This window comes from Plasmodium brasilianum, chromosome 5, assembly GCF_023973825.1.
Source record: "Plasmodium brasilianum strain Bolivian I chromosome 5, whole genome shotgun sequence".
Taxonomy (NCBI): Eukaryota; Apicomplexa; class Aconoidasida; order Haemosporida; family Plasmodiidae; genus Plasmodium; species Plasmodium brasilianum.
Window position 1 is genome coordinate 1,637,405 of NC_090118.1, and position 22,155 is coordinate 1,659,559.

The 22,155-nt window shown below is 18.8% G+C and overlaps 3 protein-coding genes across 3 annotated transcripts; all 3 read left to right on the top strand.

Moving 5' to 3' along the window:
* Positions 1–3,658: 3,658 nt before the first annotated feature.
* MKS88_001592 (uncharacterized protein) lies at positions 3,659–4,645 on the top strand (the record flags this gene model as incomplete). The annotated part of the gene is made up of 2 exons (XM_067214532.1): positions 3,659–3,745; positions 3,872–4,645. The coding sequence occupies 2 exons, from the start codon at positions 3,659–3,661 to the stop codon at positions 4,643–4,645; spliced, it is 861 nt and encodes a 286-aa protein (XP_067074958.1).
* Positions 4,646–14,820: 10,175 nt separating this feature from the next.
* MKS88_001593 (uncharacterized protein) lies at positions 14,821–15,799 on the top strand (the record flags this gene model as incomplete). Its single annotated transcript, XM_067214533.1, has 2 exons — positions 14,821–14,907; positions 15,035–15,799. 2 exons carry the CDS (start codon positions 14,821–14,823, stop codon positions 15,797–15,799), a joined length of 852 nt encoding a protein of 283 aa, XP_067074959.1.
* Positions 15,800–19,293: 3,494 nt separating this feature from the next.
* MKS88_001594 (uncharacterized protein) lies at positions 19,294–20,167 on the top strand (the record flags this gene model as incomplete). Its single annotated transcript, XM_067214534.1, has 2 exons — positions 19,294–19,380; positions 19,508–20,167. 2 exons carry the CDS (start codon positions 19,294–19,296, stop codon positions 20,165–20,167), a joined length of 747 nt encoding a protein of 248 aa, XP_067074960.1.
* Positions 20,168–22,155: the final 1,988 nt, after the last annotated feature.

Below are 22,155 nucleotides of genomic sequence, written 5' to 3' on the forward strand. Positions count from 1 at the left end.
TTTTTTTTTTTGTATAAATGTGAAATTAATTTATATCATAAAAAAACATAACTTTATAATTATTAGCTACTTATATGTTCTTACTAACTTGGAGATACTTAATCGTTTCAATAAAATAAAAAATTAAAAAAATATATAATTTTACTATTATTATTAACGTTACATTAGCTCAATTTTATAAAAATTACTAAAATATATATGTTACTAAAAGTCGTTAAATGAATAAGATATATATTTTATTTGTTTGTTTGTATTATTAAAGGATTAAACTGATGAATTAAAATTAATTAAATATTTATGAAACATTTATTGAAATAATTTTCGTTTTAATAATTGTTAGATATTATAAATTACACATGAATTTAATTTAAACTATCTCAGATTAAATTCTTCAGTAAGTGGGTTAAAATATTGTTATTAAATAAAATAAAATATATGTATTTATTTTTCGAATAAGACAAAGCTTTTAATTCTAATAAAAAATGATATATTTCGCACGCCAATCCCTCATCGAAAATGGTTAAATGATTTTATAATTAAAAATTATATGTTTTTTTTCAATTTAAGAAAATATCGCTAATTAATCTCGTTCATTATATAATTCACATTTTTAATATTTCTTTTAATTAAATTTTTCTTTTCTAATTTAACTTAATTCATTATACCTTTTAGTGTGCATGATTGATAGAGCTTTTAGAATAAAACAATAACGTTGTTTTTATAATCTATAAAACTGAACATTTCCTGTTACATATTTCAATAATTATTTTTATGTTACTAAGAATTTCATTTGTTTTTAATTTTATACATGTATAAATTACTACATATTTTTTTTAAAAATTGTATCTCATGTTTTTTGGAATTTGTTACAAGATCACTAATTAATGCACAAATTTTATTACATTAGTTTTATTTCATTATAAGAATAGTTCCATACATGACATATCATATCTACTTATTTTCTTGTCCATTAATATAAATATAATAAAATTCTTAAAAATATATTTATAATATTTCATCAGTAATATGTTTCCAACCTCTTTTTTACACAATAAAAAGTCCTAAATTTATGAATGTGCAATATATGCATATTCATGAATTTAAGTATTTAATAATATTTTTGAATTCAGATAAAGAATAATAAATTCATATTAAAAATACCTTTAATTTATATTATGGTACTACTTTTAAATAAAATGCAGTTTAATTTTTTGGTAAAAAACTATTCACATTAATTCTAGTACTTATATGAAAAAAAATATATATATTATTTTTTGGAGTTTCGTGTAAGTCTTTTTGAATATGTATAGAAAAAATAAAAATATATAAATATATCCCCGCAATATTAACAATAAAAATAAGTGAGTAAAATAATAATCTATACAATACTGGCTTTTACATAATTTTATTCTTTATTAGCGATATTATATAATGTATTGTTCTAAAGAAAAATCTTATAATAATTTTTTCAGAATATTAATTATACTTAAGTTATTTAAGTTTATAATAAATTTTTTTAGATTTTTCTAATAGTATACATTTCTTGAAAAAAACTTATAATAAATTATGTGCTAAAATATTTACAAAAATAAAAGTCATAATTATAGATATAAGTTCAAAACATCAACTCATACATATATTTATTTTTCTCATGTTATTATTTTTCAAGTATTATAATGTTCAATATTTTCATTTTTTTTTTGAATTAAACAAAAGTATACTAAAAAATTTTTTTAGCTATATTGTTCCATTTACATTGAATGTACGATTAAATGTATTAGTGTCTACGTATATAAGTACTGCTTAATAATTGTTCATAATGTTTTTATTTCTTGGGCTTATTATAAAAATAATTTTTTATGTAACTAGATATGCATGTAAAAAAAACTGGAAAAAAAAATGAATAACATTTACTACTAATAGTACATGAAAATTATGGCTTTAAATAAATCCAAATAGATACAGAAACATAACGTATTATTTAGGAATAATAATATAAAGAAGAAATCGAGAAAAGATATATATATAAGGATATACTAATATATTTAAAAAAAAATAAAATGACTATTAATATATGTAAATAAATATATTTACCATTTTATATTTCTTTTTGGAAAATCGTTGTAATTATATGTAAAAATAATAATATATAGCTGTAAAAATTAATTGTTTTATTTTTCGTGCATATCGAGTTTTTATATATTTTTTTTAAGGCTTTTCGTACATTTGTAATATCATTTTTAATACATTTGCGTTTTTTTGAGGTATTTTTTCTTTTTTCTTGTTCTCATATTTAATAATTTATTTTATCGAGGTTATAGTATCGTATTTTAATGTAAAAAAATTTTTAAGAAAAATGTTTAATATTTATGAATATTAAGTTAATACACTATAAATAATAAAAATTATCGTTATATATTAGGAGAACATATTATATTTGGAAGTGAATAACAATCTACATTTACTAACATAAATTTGATTTCCATAATAACTGTGTATTTTAGATTATTAATATTGTGCAATACAATACTCTTGCATAAAATGAAACGTAAGTATATTTAATATCTTATAAATACAATTATATTATTGTTCATTAAATTCCTTTTTATAAAAATTACTTGAATATCTTTGATATAATATACCGATAATAAAAAAATATATGCATTTTTATTTTTTAATACGTAGGTAAATAATTAATGAACAAGGCATGTTATGATAATGGTACATTTAATACTAGAAATACATTTTTTTTTTTTTTTTTGTTTATTGTTTTTTATTGATAATTCATCTAAATATGTACAGTTAACAAAATAGATTAAGTAGTTTATTAGAAGTATTTAGAAACGTTAAATTTATAAATAATTATATGAACTAAACTTAATTAAAAACTATAATTTTCTAATATCTTTATATAAAATAAAAAATATATATTTCATCTTAAAAATATATATTATTTATAGATTTGATAGTATGATATAAATACAATTTCTTAAATATATAATAAACTAATAGAGAATGAAAGTGTTATTATTAATGTATAATGAGAAATTGAATAAAATACTAATTCCTTAATTTATTATTACTATTATTATGTTGTCATGATGATTATGATTATTTAAAAATAATAACCTGCTTCTTCAAAATGTATTATTTATAAAATTATAAATTATAACAGAAAAACAAACTTAATCTTATTTATTATTCTTTGAATACAGAAAACAACCAATTATCTATATTCTATATATTCTATAGATTCTATATTCTGCATAAAGATTACTTGGTAAAAATAAGTAATCTTTAGTTTTTTTTTATTATATTATTTAAAGAGAATCAATAACAAAAATGCTTTAATTACACTACTACATTAAATTATGTCTATTTAATATTAAGTATAAATTTAGATTTTTCATTTTGATAAAAAATTAGATTTTAGTGAAAATATAATATAAAAATACTTTAATGTTTTTTTAATGTTCTATTTCTTTCTTTATATTGTAAAATATACTACAGTTACATACGTACTATTTTTTGCGAAAAAAAAAAAAAGGATAAAGAAAATTTAAATTAATAAATAATTATACTATTCTGTATCATTAAAAAAATATTATAATATTGTTAACTTTTTATTTAATATATTTCAATATTAAATATCTATATAATGGATGAAAGGAAGAAATTATTGTTTTTAATTAATCTTGCGATGTTTATTTTTTTATCTTGGATAGGAAACTTCACAAGTGAACTGGTATTATAATAATATTTATGAATATTTACATTATTCAGATTGTTATTGTTTTAATTTTATTCGTAATTTTTTTTGGCAAGAAATTTTTTATTTTTTAAATTACTAATATTTGCTTTGTTATTTTAGAGTACCTTTAAAAAATATTTAGATGAAAAATACAATGGTGTTAAAAAATTAGACACAAGAATCTATCGATTACTATCAAAATATAGAAAGAACATAAATTCATGTATTTTAGGATTAAGAGAAGTGATACCATATAATGTAGAGAACGAAAAAACAAATATATGTAATAATGTGAAGAGAGACATATCAAAAAAGAGTAAATCAAATGGATGTTCTTTAAATAATGAGAAAAGTCATAAACTAGATAAAAAAAGTAAATCTTGTATTTTTGAAACAAAAAAATATTCTCGTCTGGAAAAAAAAATATTCAAAGAACTTGATTATGAAAATTTTCTTAAAAGTAATAGGACAATTAGTGATAAATTATATAAGAGAATAGTACTTAAAAAGTACGGACTACGACTTTTTCTACCTTTCTTACTCCTTTTCTTATTATTATTATCACTAATATTAGACTATTCTAGTGGTACAGGCCTTTTAAGAGGATTGGGCGAGGTATTGATTGCCTTCGCCCCAGATTTTTGGAAAACGTTAGGACCAAAATTGAGTATACTTTTAGGGAGGTATTGGTCTGAAATATTAAAACCGTTTTTCGAAGTGTCAGTATTGAAGGACAATAAGTGGGTAACGGAAATCCATGTATCGTGCACTTTATTTGGTTTTCTAATATATTTCATACCGTTCATTATATTAGGTGTCACACTTATAACAGGGGTTATTTACTATCATAAAAAAGTTAAAAAATTTGAAAAAATTAAATTAAGGAAGAAATAAAACGCATAGAAAGAATTATGTTTCTTCTTGTAATTAAGTAATAAATATAAGATAACACACGAGATATCTATAGTTATGAGCTTATTAAATACATTCATAATTGCTTAAATATTTTAAATACACCTAACCCCACACGAACTCCTTAATGCCCAAGTATAGAATATGTTCTTAGTTTTTCAGTGAATTTGAACGTTTTAATATTTTCTCATGAGTATTATAAAATATCTTCCACGTTTAGCTAAATATCCTTGTCATAATATACATATATATTTTATATTTAATTATATTTTTATAGAAAAACTATATGTGTGAAATAAAATTAATATATAACATAAAATTTAATATATTTAAGTACTTGTGTTAATTTATGTTTTAGTTAAAAATTGTTTATTTCTACTTTATATATTGTTCTAGTCTAAAATAGTTATTCTTTCATGTTATTAGGAATATGTATTATTTACTTTAAATTAGTAATACATATGTAATGTTTTGAATTTAGTGAAAGAAGGTGAATGTATTTAGATTTATGGATTTTTATAGGTATTTTTACTAAAAAACTTAAATTTCATTCTATAAAATATGTTTTGTGAGAAACATCTTATAAAATATTTTTATTGTAAAAGCAAATTAAATTCATTTTTAGCTTATTTTGTTTTTCATAAATTTAAAGTTAGAGATATACGATAAAAGAATATCGTTATTAAGTACAGATTATTTACATTTATTTACCAGGTTATCGCTTCTTTATAATTACTATTAAAAGGAAAACTTAAAATTATTTATAAATGTACTTAATGTTGGTGTTAACCAAATTCTGTACAAATCAATTAAATATATATTTTATCTAAAATTTATAAATAAATTAAAAATATATATATATTTTTATTTTTTACATTATTAATATATTATATTGATAAATTAAATATAATAATAAATTAATAGATAATATAAGTAAATTCATTTTTTTTTTACTTATTATAGTAAAATTTTAATATGTATATATATCTGTAAAAGGATATATTAGAATTATTAGTACAAAACAGTATACGTTTTTTCTACAAGCATACAATATTCTGCAGGTATATATATATATCTTATTTTCCATATATACATTTTTATTTAATAAAGGGTTAATATGTTATTAAAGACACACATAATATACTTTATATAAAGATAATAATTCAGTTATATTTATAACACTCATTTTTTAAATAAAACTAGAAAAAATATATTATTTTATTTTTGAGATAATTCTTACTTATAAAATATTATATTTTTAGTTAAGTTTTAATTTTTATAGTTCAAAATTATTTTTTTTTTCAACAAGAAATTAATTAAATAAAGGTAATATATATGTTTAACATAAAAATGTAATGGTAGTAGTTCTCATTATTAGATTAAATTTATTAAATTTTGATCTTTATGGGTTCAAATGAAAATTATAATATAATATTAATACATGTTTCAGTTATCACATTTACATGCTATTAAATAGGATTCTCTGGACAATGAAATTACGCGTGCATATTTTTTTCTTTGCAAAAATGCATTATACATGTAAAGAATATAGAATATATATAGATAACTGTATACGAAGATTATGCAAAGTTGCTGAGAAGAATTTTAATAAAAAAATATTTATATTTATTTTTTTTTATAATATTATTATTGCTGTATTTTATTAAAACATTATCTTCTGGGTAAATAATATATATAAATATGTAAAATTATTATGTTAGTGGAATATATATTTTTTTTCTTTTTTTTTTTCACATATATTATTTATTATGCCATATTTTTCAAAAAGAATTTTATTAAAATTTTCATATCCTGTATTTATCAATTACCCGTTAAAAATTAATAATAAGATATGAATATCTTATATGGAAAAAAATGAAAACAAAAAGTTAAATTAAAGAAAGAACATTACTATAAGGTAGAAAAGAGAGATATTTAACAAAAGGATTATTTAATATAAGGAATAAAATTTATTTTTACCAGAAATAATATATGGTAAATAGAAAAATAGTAACAAAAAGCTTTCATAAAATAATAAGATTTATTTCACAAGTATTTAATCTTATTCTTTAATACTATTAGTTTTTCTTTTATTTGTGTTTTTATAATATGCATGATGTTAAAAACATAACTTAGAATTCTTCTTTACTCAATAAATACTCATGTAAATAATAAAATATTTTGTGTATGTACAGCTTTAAAAATGAAGTTCACTTAAATAATTAACCTTAAAAGTAAAAAGAAAAATATTTTTTTAATCCTCATATTATCAAGCTTTTAATTTTTTTATGTTACTATTAAAAATTAAAATATATATATAGACCATTTTATATATATTATTTTTTTTGAATGTATTCAATTATATATGTCTGTAATAAAAACGTTCTTTACTTAATTTTTTTGTTCTCTCTTTTCTCCTACTTTCCTTTATTTTTTTTTTTCCTTTTAAATTAATACATGTGAATTAAAATTATGCAAAGAAAAATTATTAAATTTTTATAGAATTTATTATTGTAAGAATTTTTAAGAATAAGGTTATGGAGAATTTTCATTTTTTTACATAGAAGGCATCGCTAAATTAAGAACATAACATTGATTTTCTATAACTATATTTTCGATATATGTCATTATAGTTTATGTGCTTAGTGTACTACTCTTCATTATATACTTATGCATTAATAGAATGTAAGTGCAGGAATTTTAATAAAAAAAAAATGATAATTGCTAGAATTAACATTATGTAGATCTAAGAACTCTCAATATGCATGTCACGAACAATACTCTTTCTTATTTTTAACACATATTTTGCTTTTCTAGGACATTCTTATCATACCAAACGAATGTTAAAATGAAAAAAAGGAAAATGAAGAGAATTCATAAGAAGTCTTAAAGATACATGATGATGTAGCACCAAAACAAATTAAAACAAGTAAAATAAAATGATGAAAGAAAAAATTAAAATTATTTAAGAATAATACTAAATATATAAGAATAATGAAAATTTAAAGGTATTTTTCCCTATCGTTTTTTTATATGCTAAATTTGGATTACAAAGATGTTTTTCTAGAAATCGCAGCTCTTTATACATATAAAATGTTAATGAGAAAGAGGGGAAAGGAAAGGAAGTGAAAATCTTTACGTAATTTTGATAATTTATTATTTCTTGTCTTAATTTTTATGAAAAGTCTAAAAGATGCACAATAAGCATGTGTTTATATACTTTCTTGAGAATTAGGTATACATGTATTGAGGATAATTATTATAAAAGAATTGTGATGTGTCCTTTGTACTGATATAGTGTGCAGATGTACCTGTATATATATATGTGTATATGTACATCTGCATGTAAACATGAATATATGTAAATGCGTATATGAACTTGTTCACATGAACATGTATATATGTATATGCATATAGATGCATGTACAAGAGTAGATATGTAGACTTGCATAACATAATGTATCGATTTACATACTCGGATACATGTTCATTCCTATATTTCAAAAAACTCATCTTTGTTTTTAAACTTAAAAAAATAAATTAAATTATTTGACTATATTATTATTAGGGTTGAAGTAAGCATATTTTCTTATGTATATAGGGGGTAAATGATAATAATAATAACTAATAAAACAAATAATATGTATCATTTATAGCTTCATTTGTGTATTTCATCATATGAATTCCTTACAGCAATTCATTATTATGGCTGAGCTCAATATATATAAATGAAAAAATATTATTAGGTTGTACCAATTATATGCAACGTGAATAAAGGAGCCAATAGGAAGAATACAATTACAAAGACACAAATTCTCATTTAATCCGTTTAAAGCAAAATAAATAGAATAAAACATTTATCATGGGAATACAATCTTATGTTAATAACTGAAACAATTTGAGGACACAAATGCGTTCAAAATTTATGCGCGTTAATGAGATAGCACTATTCATGATTAAACGTTTATCTATGCATACTATACGCACGCATATATATATATTTTTTTGTGCTATCTTTCCTTATATGTTTTAGATAATTTAAATTGAAACGTTATAAACGGGAAAACGTGTGCATATATATATATATATATAAACTTTTGAATATTAGAAATTTATTTACATGACATTACTAACATAAACAACTTTTGTTCATGCGTTATGGATGTGAACAATTTATAATAAGTTTATGTGCATAAAATATAATGGAGTGCACGATAAAATTCAGGTAAATGAAAAGAGAGGATAATAACACTGTATGATGTTCATTGAAACATTTAGATCTTATACGGATGCTAATAAAGGAAGACGATAAAAAAAAATATATATGTTACATGAAAAGTGAGCTCTTAAAATTAATTTTTCAGAAAAGAAATTCGTTTAAATATATGCCATTTTATATTACATCAAATTTTTTTACGTATCTTTGATTACATCTATTAAAGAACTTTATGTAGATATTAATTAAAGCATTTATCGTAAGCATGGAGGAAGCAAAAAAAAAAAAGGATATAACAAATACAGAAGCATGAGGAATAAATATATAAGGGAAAAACCCAAAAGTTATTAGTTCATCTTAGAATGATAAAAAAAATTTCATATATGTAAATAAATGTACATATACGTAAACTATACTTATATGTTAATTCATATGTTAACAATTTTCACCATGTTAAACAGGCATCTAAGGATGTATAAACAAATAATAATGAATAATATACAAAAGGAAATTACGTATGAAAGTTTGTACGTAATGAATTAATTCATATAAAACGTAGAAAAAAGAAAAAAATAATAATGTAATTTTTTTTTTTTATTTAAGTACATTAGATATATGTATATCCGTATATTTGTAACAAAAAACCGTTAAACATATATATAGAAAATACATTAATTAGAAAAAATAAATTCCATTAAGGTTATAGAGTAGAATAAAACAAGTGTAGTTAGAACTTGTAATGATATGCTCTTTAGCGATTATCTTATGTATGTTTGTGTGGAAATAATTCGATGGATATCATTGAAGTAATAGTATAGCAGAAAAGATTTGGTAGTTCTATAATCAGGAGGACTGTAAAAATATTGCTTAATGAAACAGTAGAAAAATTATAAGTTCACTGAATATATGTATAGCACGCATTAATTAATTTTTAAACAAAGTATTAAAATAAAAAAAGTAATAAGCCTTATTATTTTAATATTAATAACATGTTATATTAAAAGAAACCTAATACATTATAACAACAGTTATATTTATTCTAAATGATTCTTATAGTTGACATTATATCTACAATAATTTAAAAAATATTGCAGTATTTATGTGAATATATATGAATTAATAGATAGATATATATGAAATAAATATATGTATTTAAGAATGATATATAATGATGCTGCAAGTACTCACATAGGACCTAATTAAATGTTTTAATTAAAATGAAAATTATTTTTAGTTTATTCTTTCATTTACATAATATATGTAATTATTTAATTTAAATTGACGTTAATATTTTTAATAGTTCCAACATGCATATAATAATTTAGAAAAAAAAATCCATTCTACTAAAAACTACCAACGTATTAGTTACATGGACATTTAGAAACTAATTATAAAAATGAAGCTTATAAATTTATGTAATTTTTATCATTATAGATTATTCATAATAGACAGAAATATTAATTAAGTTGTGCTCCTGTTCTTTTTTATATAAAGATAAATTTATAATTTTTAGAAGAATTAAGTATATCCAAATGAAAGAATCATTTAAGTATCCAGAACAACGAATATTTTAAATGCGTTTATATATATATATAATTATATAAATATATATACACATGAAAAAATATTATAAAAAAGTGTTTATCTTATTTATGTAGTAATTTGTAAGGTAATATGCGTCATATAACACTTTAAAATTTTAAAGGCTATATATATTTTTTTTTAATTAATTATATTTTAGATAAGTATATTTCTTACATGTATTAGTATCAATTCTTTATTATAGAGTTAATATATTATATTTTCATATTAATTTTTATTAACTATGTTCTACAGAAAGTTGTAATATAAATATTTCTATTTTTTTTTTTTTTTGGTATATAAATAATATATTTAATCATTTTATTAAGATGTATAAAAGCTGTGAATTAAAACATGATTTTGATATTATTTACTTATAAATCAATAACAAATATACACAGTTATATCCTAAATAGAAACGTTAAAAAGAAAAATAATGCATTAATGAATTTTCTAATATTTTTTGGATGTTACGTTATATATAATCATACTGTATTTCCTAAAGATATTATATTTTTGCTGTAATTTTCTTTTTAATTGAATAATTATTAAAAGTATTTTTACTATTACATATACTTTTAGATTTTTTTCCTTTTTTTAATATCATAATTTCTTTAAAACTTGCAAATTTATATTTTAAACAATCAAAAGAAAAAAATATATAAGATATAAATTACTCAATTCTTAAATTAAAATTATTTTTTTTATTTATATTACATGTAATGAATTATATTAACTTATATGAAGTATTGCATACTAAAAAATGTAATAGAAATATATAAGAGAGTTAAATTCGATAGTACATTTTAAAATATAAATATTTTGTACACAAAATAATTCCTGGAATGTAATTTTCAAATTATTCTTAAATAGAAGTTATACATGTCGTAGGTATGCGGCACATGTAACATTATATTTTGTGTTATAAAAAAAAATGTCTTTTTTAGTTTTTCTTTTTTTTTCATCATATGAATAATATAATATGCTATACAATTATTTATGTTTTTCTATTATAAAATAGTATTTAAAAGTTTAGCATGTACAAATAACTAAGCTTATTATTAGGAAACTGACAAAAAAATCAATAACTATATTAGTCATACATGTTTATGTACCTGTTCTCTTTACATATATATTGTTTTTATTATGATTGTCAAATAAAATTTTTATAAAAAAGAAAAATGTATTTTGTTTTATTATTTTTCTTAAAAGAATTCATAACTAAAATTTAGAATTATTCTGTTATATACTACTATATATATATATATATATATTGAGGGTTTATTGAAATAATTTGTATTAAAATAAATTCTTTTGATTTTGCTTTTTTCATAAATAACTTTATTAAAAGTTTTTACAAAATTACTATTAAAAGTATCTTTTATTTTTTATAATTTATATTTTTATTTTATTTATACTAATTAATACTTTTTTGAAGAATGAATTAGCACTGCAAATAATAATACCCTTATGTTACTACCTTGTTAATAAACAATAACTTTTTTAGTTACTTTTATATATATTATAAAATTCATTAATTCTAGTACAAATGAAAAAATTAATTCTTTTATTTTAGTTAAAGCATTTATATTTGTCCTTTTTTATAGATATGCACTTAATTCACTGATACGTTGAAATAAAATAGTAGAAAATTTGCCTTATATTTCTTGCTGCTTCATGCCATATAAATATGTGAATATACTTATATGGAAATTTCTAATGAGTAAGTATACTTAATATATATTTAAATAATAAAAACATTTGTTTTTCATTGTAGTGGACCTTTAATGAATCTATAATTAGTTAACATTGTGCGCATGAGTTATTAGACGCAAGATTCGTTATACTGTTGTCATAAAAAATAAGGAAACATATAATATAGGATTAATGATATATTATTTGAAAATGGACATGATACTTAAGACAGTGAGGATTACAATATTGAATATACAATGGAAATTTTAAGTCTAAATATAAATATAAATCAAAAACTGTAATCAAAAAATTGATTAGGAAATGGACATTTGTGATATATAAACCATTTTATGTGATAAATATATTTTGTTTTTTTTAAAAAAACTGTTCTATATGAATCTCAATTATATGGATGCGTAAAATTAATGTACTGATACTTCCTAAAAAAAATTCTAACGTATTACATATTTACGAGTGCTACTTCAGCAATTAATCCGTAGGAATACTTCCTTTAAGAGTAATTACATTACTCTTTTTACTTCTTATTACATTACGAAATTTACTATAATATATGTAATGAATACTAAGACTATTATTAAATTCTGAAGTGGGAGATATAACTTCATTATGGTAAGTTATTTAATTATGTATTTTATTTTTTATTTATATAGTTAAAAAAATCTCAAAATAAGTCAAAGAAATAGAAGAAAATAATATCAAAATTCAGTTATAATTAATATTTTGTAATCATATACAATTTTTTCATTTATTTAAGAAACATTTTCAATATACTTAATGAAGCTATGCTTAAAAAATATTGTTCTTCATTAAATATTTTCCTTATACAGAATATGTATTATACAAAGATATGTTGATATTTTAAAGGAAAAATCATATACTAAATATTTTTAACAGCTACTATATTATATATTTGATTTAGTATTGTAATTTATTTTAAAAAAATTTAGTTTTTTGATATTACATATATATATAATATATTCTTCATGATTCAAATAAATGTGATATTAGTATTGATATATATTCACTAAAAAGTATGTGCTTTCTACACAAATATTATACTCGTAAATGTTTCTCATAGATTTTTACTATAAAAAAGGATTGTTTAATTTAATATATAAAATCACAATTAATGCAACTTTACTAATCTAATGAGATAATTTATATTTTTAACAATTATTATTTTTTTTAATGGCTACATGTGATCATATAAATGATTTCTTTTAAAAGTTAATTATATATTACTTCTAATATTTACGTTGTTCTCCATTTAATAAAAACAAAACAGTTGGTTTTTTTGCTATTACATATATTTTTTATTTAAAAGTAATCATAACAATTTTAGTTTTTAAAAAAATTATTATGAAACATGTGTTTTTAATAGATTATTTGAAGAATACTTTGATAGATTTTTAGATTTATTTTTTATAGTACAAATATGAAATTATAAGTAAAATATAATGATATTCTCCTTTAAAAATTGAATTATTAATAGAGTATTAGCAATATTAGAATTCTTAAATCTTTACAATTATATTAGTAGCTTAAATAACATTTCGAAATTTATATTTTATCTTATGTAATTGTTAGAATTAATTCTTTTTTATAATAATTGCTTAAATATATACTATAAATATAATGATAACAAAAAATTATATTCATTTTTACAATTCGCATAATTAAAAAACTACTTTCTTCTAATACGATTATTTATGTGTTCATGCAGATGATATATTCATACATTATATGTTTATTATATGTTTGTTATACTTTTTCTAAATAAATATATTAACTTAAAAAGAACAAATACGTAGATAAAACTACAAATGTTTCATTTAACAAATAATAATTTAATTTTTATCCAATTAAGAGCTATATCCACCAAAAATAATTTGGGGAGTATGAAAAACCAGTCTTTATATATCTTCGAAATTTATACTTTTACAGCATATTAGGTGATTCGTTGTAAATTTGATTTCTTACTTGTATTAAAGACCAAAATATTACTCATATGTTTATCTAGTTACCAGTTTAAAATCTATAAATAAAATGCAAAGTTATAAAAGTGTAGTTTTCTTTATAATTATCTTTATTTTATTGTTATAATAATTAAAATTTTTTTACAAATAATTATATTTTCTAGAATATAATTTTAAAAAATTTAGAATTATTAATAGGAAAACATCACTGGAATCTGTAATACTTCTACTAGGAGTTAGAACAATATATTATCTATATTCTCTACTATCTATATTCTATATATACACCATATTCAAAATATTATGAAATCATATATCTGCTTTTTTATTTTATTTTGAAAAGAATTAATACAAAAATTATTTACTATTTTAAATAAATTATGTATGTTGAATATTTATTAATGCATTCAGTTTATATTTTTTAATTAAATCTATTTTTTTTTTAAATATTATTGTGATAAAATCTTTAGAGTTTATGTATGAAATTAATTTTTTTTTATCTCTGTAGAAAAAGAAATTGTAGTTACATATTTTTGATTTAATTTTATGAAGAAATAATAAAAAACTAATTAAATAAATGATAATAGCGTTTTTTATAATTAAAGGAATATTATATTATTTTTAATTATATACTTGATCAGTATATTACCGTATTAACGATTTACATTATGGAACGAAAAATTAAGACACTGTTATTTATTAAAATTTATGCTTTTGTGTTTTTAAGTTGGATATGTCATTTTTACATTTATATGGTTATGATAGTTTTATTTAAATGTGTATATATTATTTATATTATTCGAGTTTTATTTTTTTCAAGATTTTATCTTAGTGTGAATTTATTCATTTGATTAAATAATAATTTTTTTTTTGCTTTTTCAGAGTAAGCAAAGCAAATATTTGGTTGAGTGCTACAATCATCGTAGAAAAATATACGTAAGAAACTATCGTTTACTGGCGAAATATAAGCAGGATAAGGATTCAATTATTGTATGTTTAGAGGAAGAAATACCAAATAGAGTTAACGATAAAAAAAATATATCTAATAGTGAAAAATTGGTCTCAGGAGAAAAGAAACAGTCAAATCGAAGTTTCCCAATAAATGTAAGAGGCTATAAAAAAAATATGAAAAATAAATCTTGGATATTTGAAACTAAACAATATTCTCATATGGAAAAAAAAATATTCAAAGAACTAGATTATGTAGATTTTCTTAAAAACAACAGAACAATAAGTAATAATACTTATAAAAAAATAATGTATAAAAAATGCGGATTGCGATTTGCATTACCTATATTTATATTATTGGTCTTATCAATATCATTCGTGTTAGATAATTTTTGTGGATATGGGATGCTTGATGGTTTGCTTAGATTAATAACAAAGTACTCAGGATTCAATTGGATGAAAGATTTAACTTCAAAATTGTGGAATTCCCCATTTAAATGGTTATTTGTAGGTCAAAATGCGCTTAAGAATATAGGTGGTAAGCCCAAAATAATTGGAAATAGGGTTGCAGGAAGTTTTTGTAGATTTTTTATATATTTTGTACCTTTTATTATATTAGGTGTCATACTTATTATAGGGGTTATTTATTATCATAAGAAAGTTAAAAAATATGAAAAAATTAAGTTTACGAAAAGATAAAATGAATTATAAAAAATATTTTTCGTTCTGCAGTGAAAACTTCAATATGAGCTAATATGTGCATTATCTTGAATGACACATGTGATATGTATGTTCATAATTGCATATATCTTATAAAAGGTTGTACATGTAAATGGTATCATTAATACACATTAGTAAAAAGAATTTCTCTTATTTTTTTGTTAATTTTAATGTTTTAATTTTTTTAATTTGTATTTATTGCTTAAGCTTAATTGATTATTTTTGACTTAATGTATACGCTTGTGTATTTCCATATATTCCTATGGAAAATATGTGCTTCTTTGTTGTAATTAATTAATATTAGGACAATTTATTTATTATGTTATATGTCTTGTGTAATTTTATATTTTAACTATAAATAATAATTCTTCATATTATTCTATCTTTTACTAGTCCAAAATAAATATATGTTTACTTATTTTGGAAAACGTTTGATAAGAATTAAATTAAAAAAATATGTATCTTGATTTATTTTAAGTGACATGGAACAAATTTATTTTGTTGTATCGATGTAAATATATATATTACATAAAAGAAAACATAAAATTTATTATATAAAATACGTTTTTTGAGATATATATTATAAAGCAATTTTATCGTAAAGCGCTTTTCAAAGTATTTATAATTTTTTTTTGCATGATATAAAAAATAAAATAAAAATATATAATAAAATATCTTTATTAAATTTGGGTTACTTATAATAGTTCAATATTTTAACAATTCTAAATATATACAATTAAATAGATAGTTACTCTATTTTATAATTTTAGTATTTTTTTGAACTGTGGTGTTAATTCAGTATGGGAAAAGTTAATTATATATACGCTATATAGAATACATATAAATAAATATACTATATATATTTTTAATTTTTTATATTATTAAAAAATTAAATTAATGAGTTAAAAGTAATGAATTCTTAATGTATAATATGTATAAATACTGTTTCTTTCATAATGGAAAAACATTAAGTATATTTATATATAAGTAAAAATATAAATTATCTTTAAAGGTAATAAAAAAATATATAATTTTTCTACATTTGTATAGTAACATGAAATTATTTTTATTTTGTATACTTCCCAATTTTATATGTATATTAATATGTTATGTAAATAGTTAATATTATTTTGAAGATGTATAAAAATGTATGTAGTTTATATTGAAAATTGCTAATTAATTTATATTAATAATATTTCTTTTTTAAATGAAATGAAATTAAAAAAAAAAATTATTTATCTATAAACAATTCATAAATATATTACTTTGTTCTCTTTGATGACTTGGGTTTTAATTATATCTATTAAAAATATTTCTGCATTTTTTTGTATAAATTTTTTGTGTAATAATTTAATATTAAGTATATGGAGGAATTTACAAGTGTTAAAATATAAAAAAATATAGTAAAATTTCCGTTATAATTGTAAAAGTATGCTAATTAATTTTATACTATAACAATGAAGGAAATAAATTGAATTATTCTAAATTCCTATATAATAGAAAACATTATCAAGTAAAAATACAATATATTAGTATAAATAACATATTTATAATATAGGCTTGCAGAAAATAATTCTGTATCTATAGATAAATGTAATAATGTTACGACGTTAATAAGAATATATATATAAGATAACAATTCACCTATGTTATACATATTAAGGAAGTAAAAAAATAAATATTTTTTAAGAAAATTTATATATTTCTTTACTATTTCTTAATTTAGGAAAAACTGCATTATTAAAAAAAAAAGGTTAAAAATATATTTTTAAATCACAAATTTAATTAAAACAGAAAATAACTATTTATAATTAATTGTTATGAGAGTGTATATGTTGAAGCGTTCTAGTTTTTACTAATTAATTTTATATTATTTATATGTATTATTTTACATTTTAAAACTTTGGTGTCTTATATTTAATATAAAAGTATTAGCTATAAGAATAAACGTTAAACGAGGAATCATCGTAGTAGATGTTGGTACATAAACAGGAGTTTTAATAAATGTCGTGACAAGTGTATAAATAATGAAAAACTATAAAAATACCATACTAATATTATTTGTAATGTTTTCAATTTTTTTTATTATTTAATTATTTACTTGGAAAAATAATATTTATTGAAGAGAACAATAACAAAATATTATATTTCAGGTGATTAAAATAATTTTCCGCGTTTGCCTGGTTTTCATAATTATCATTGTTCAGGTTACAATTCATAAGGAATATAAATATTTAGTTATAATATAATTTTACCTCTAAATATATTTTTAGTGCAGTATATGTTGTTCATACACATATGTCAATTTATTATACTAAACATTTAAAATTTGTTCTTAACTTTATATATTTCCAAAGGAATAAAAAAAAATAGCACTATCCTTAAAAAAATAATAATATAAAAACTACTAATTCATACATTTAAGTAATATACAAAGTTATTCATTCTTATTTGTCATGTAAATATTATACATTATATAAATTACATATATTTATAAATTTATTTCAATATAAGTATCATTAAACTAATGTTTATGCAAATAACATTGTTGTAACAATTTTATATTTAAGAATTTTTTTTTTTTACAGCATTACTATTTCCTCTAATTATATGTATAATTAAAACAAAATTATAAAATTAAGTAGATTAACATATATTTTTTAAATTTAGAAATAATTATACATATGAATCCTAATAAAATATTGTAATTTTATAAAGTTATGATACAAAAATAAAAAATTAGTTCGTATTTGCTTTTAGAGTACGTATTTCTTAAAATATTAGGCAGTACTTAATACGTTCTTCATTTTAATAACCTTATATCCAGTAGAATATTGAACATAAAATGGAACTAAAGCATATGTTATAATCAAGGTAATACGATATATGGTTTCTTTCATTTAATGTTATTATTATTATTATATTATAATATTTGATTTAAAAAAACATTTTTTTCTAAAAATTAATGTTTACAAAATTAAAATAATTCATAGGATTACATCCTTTAAATTTGCAATAATTATATTAGTATTCAGAGGGATATATTATATATATTTTCTCTACATTCTGAATAGTGGATAAACTTGATATTTGAATAAATAAGGCATAACATATTTATTTCTTAGTTTATTCTTAAATATATTAATAAAATTATTATTTAGTTAGTACCCTACAATAAGTAAATCATATATTTTAAGCATTTGTGAATAAATTCATATCGTTTTGTTTTAATGAAATTAATTTTTTTATTTAAATAATATTAAGATAAAAATAATATAATTTGTTTTTAAAGTCATTTTACTTTGTATACGTGATAAAATCAATTATAGCTATATATAGTTTGTAATGTATTTATGAAAGAATAACAAATATAAATATTTACATAAATATAGAATCTTTTGGTATTAGATACATGTTCCATTATTATCAATTTGTTTCTTTTAGAATACGTTTAAATATTAAATATCTATATAATGAATCAAAAAATTATGTTGTTCCTTTTTATAAAGATTTCTACATTTATACTTTTAACATGGATACACGATTTTTACAGTGAGCAGGTATGATAATATAATTTAAAGATATTTGCACTATTTATATTTTTAATGTTTTATTTTTATTAATAATTATTTCTAGTAAAAATTATTTATCGTATAAGCAACAAATATTTATATTTATTTATTTTAGAGTACGTTTAACAAATTTATCGATAAAAACTATAACTTTAGTAAAAAATTAGATACAAGAAATTATAGATTACTATCAAAATATAATGAGGATAAGGATTCAAATAATCTATGGTTAAAAGGAAAGCTTCCCAATAATGAAGTCATTGGACAAAAAATCACATCTAATAATGAGGTAGGAACTAATAGACAAAATAATCAATCACTTAAATGTTTATTAAATAAAGCACAATATTACACAGAAGTTATAGATTATAACAATGGAATGTTTGATGGAAAACATTTCCATTTTCAAAAGAAATGGGTAAAAAAAAAAGATTTTGATACTTTTTTTGAAAAAAAGAAGAGAATTGGTGATATATCTTTAAAAAAAATAAAATTTAGAAGTTATAAATTTGGAATTTCCATAATTATTGTTTTTTTTCTATTGGGAATAGGATTACCGGTATCCAAGGCATTTAGGCTTTCCAATAGTGGTGGCATAGATAATTATATTTTATCTTTTCTTTCAAATACATTATATTTAGGTAGTAATGAAAATGCTTATATATTATTATTTGCTGTAACGTTCATTATGTTAGCAGTCTTGATTATAATAGCTATTTATAAGATCTTAAGAAATAATGAAAAATATCAAAAAATTACGTTGATGATGGAGTAAAATGAACAATAAGTAATTTCAACTTTCACATAAATTAATTATTAGTAGAATGTATTATATGTAATATCTATACTGTTATATACATTATAGTATTATTTATTATATATATAATTTTATAAATACACATGTGTATAAGATATAATTTTTGTACGAAGATTAATAAATTAAGTTTTTATCTTTTTTGTAGATTTAAATGTTTTAATGATTTTCATTTTGTACTATAAATTGTTGTTTCAAAATAGATAAATATTATTGCTTAATATATATAGTTGAGTGTTTAAAGTAAATTGTTATTAAATATGTATGTATTGAATCAAAATTAATATATAATATAAAAATTAATGTAATTTAAATTATTCTATATTACAATTTATATTTTAAATGAAAAATACCTATGTTCTATTTTTGCCTTGTTCAATTCTAAAATAATTAAAGGTAGACGTGATAAGTAAGTTAATTTGTTGATATTATGTTGAAAATAAAAATGTTTATTTTTGTATATAATCAAATGAAGTGAATGTATTATGCTATATTACGTATATTTTACTCAAAAAAAAAAATCATAACATTTATTGTATAACATAAGTTTTATTAGAAATATATTATATAATATATTTATTACTTAAGAATTTTTAACAAACTACTTTTTTTTTGTTTTTTAATGGCAGAATTGGGGAATTATAAATATATAACGAAATAATGTGATTTTTTAGAATGGATTATTTATAGCTGTTTACTAATATATATATTCTAAGTAATTAGAATTAAATGAAAAGTTATAGTTATTTATTATTTTATTATTGTGACTAGTTGTATCAAAAATAGAATTTTGACAAATTTTCTTAAATATATCTTATATAGAAATATACATATATTCATAATTGTACTATATATTTCTATTATTTTTTAAATATTTAAAGAATATATTAATAAATTAAATTTAAATATATACCAATATATAATATGTTGAAATTAATTCTTTTTTTTCTTATTCTATGCCATATAATTAAAATATTATTATATATGCAGAATTATATTATATTGGAAGTGATATAATAATTGTTGGCAAAGATTTATTAAGAATTCATTATAATTGTTAATTCATGTACTTATATTTAGTGTAGAATATATGATGAAATTATTCTCATTAAAATATTTTATTCATATCAAAAAAATTCTAAGGTAATATAGTTATGTTTTCTTATATTTAACAAATAAAATGTAACAGTTACATTATTTTTATTGAAATAAAATGAAATTCGGATTAATAATGAAACAAAAAAAACAATAATAATTCTGTTTGTACATGAATCAATTCTTTGAATATATATTCATTAATAATTCGTTTTCATATATCAGCACAATAATAATTTATAAGAACAAAAAAATATAATAGTAAAAGAAAACAAAAATAATGAAATTAATATTTAATATTATAATTAAATGTATCATTTCCATATTCTATACAATTTAACAAAAATTGTCTTATTTGAAATTCTGAAAAAAAAAAAGAAAAGTTATTTTTTCTTATTACTATATTTTCTCAGCGAATTGTCTTCACGAATAATTCAGAAGTTAATATAATTATTAAAATAAGTACTTTTAAAAAATTATTCTTCTATGAATATTCGATGCTTCTTCTATTATTACAGTACTATTATTAATATAAATAATATAATTATTTTCGCATTTTATAAAATTTTTTTATTTATAATATTATTATGTCTTTCTTTAATTTTAAAATATGTTTCTTTAAATAAAATAGATATTTTGAAAAAATATTAAATATAATTTGGAATATATTTAGGTATTAATATAATGACATTTACATCAATTTATAGTTGTTTTTATAGGTTTATGTATGATAATATTGTTTTACAATTATTAGTTTTTAATATATATTTAATATACTCGCCATAGTTTTAAGGGATTATAGGTAAATTAAAAAATGTATTCGAATTTCATTTAAAAAAAAAAAAGAGAACGAT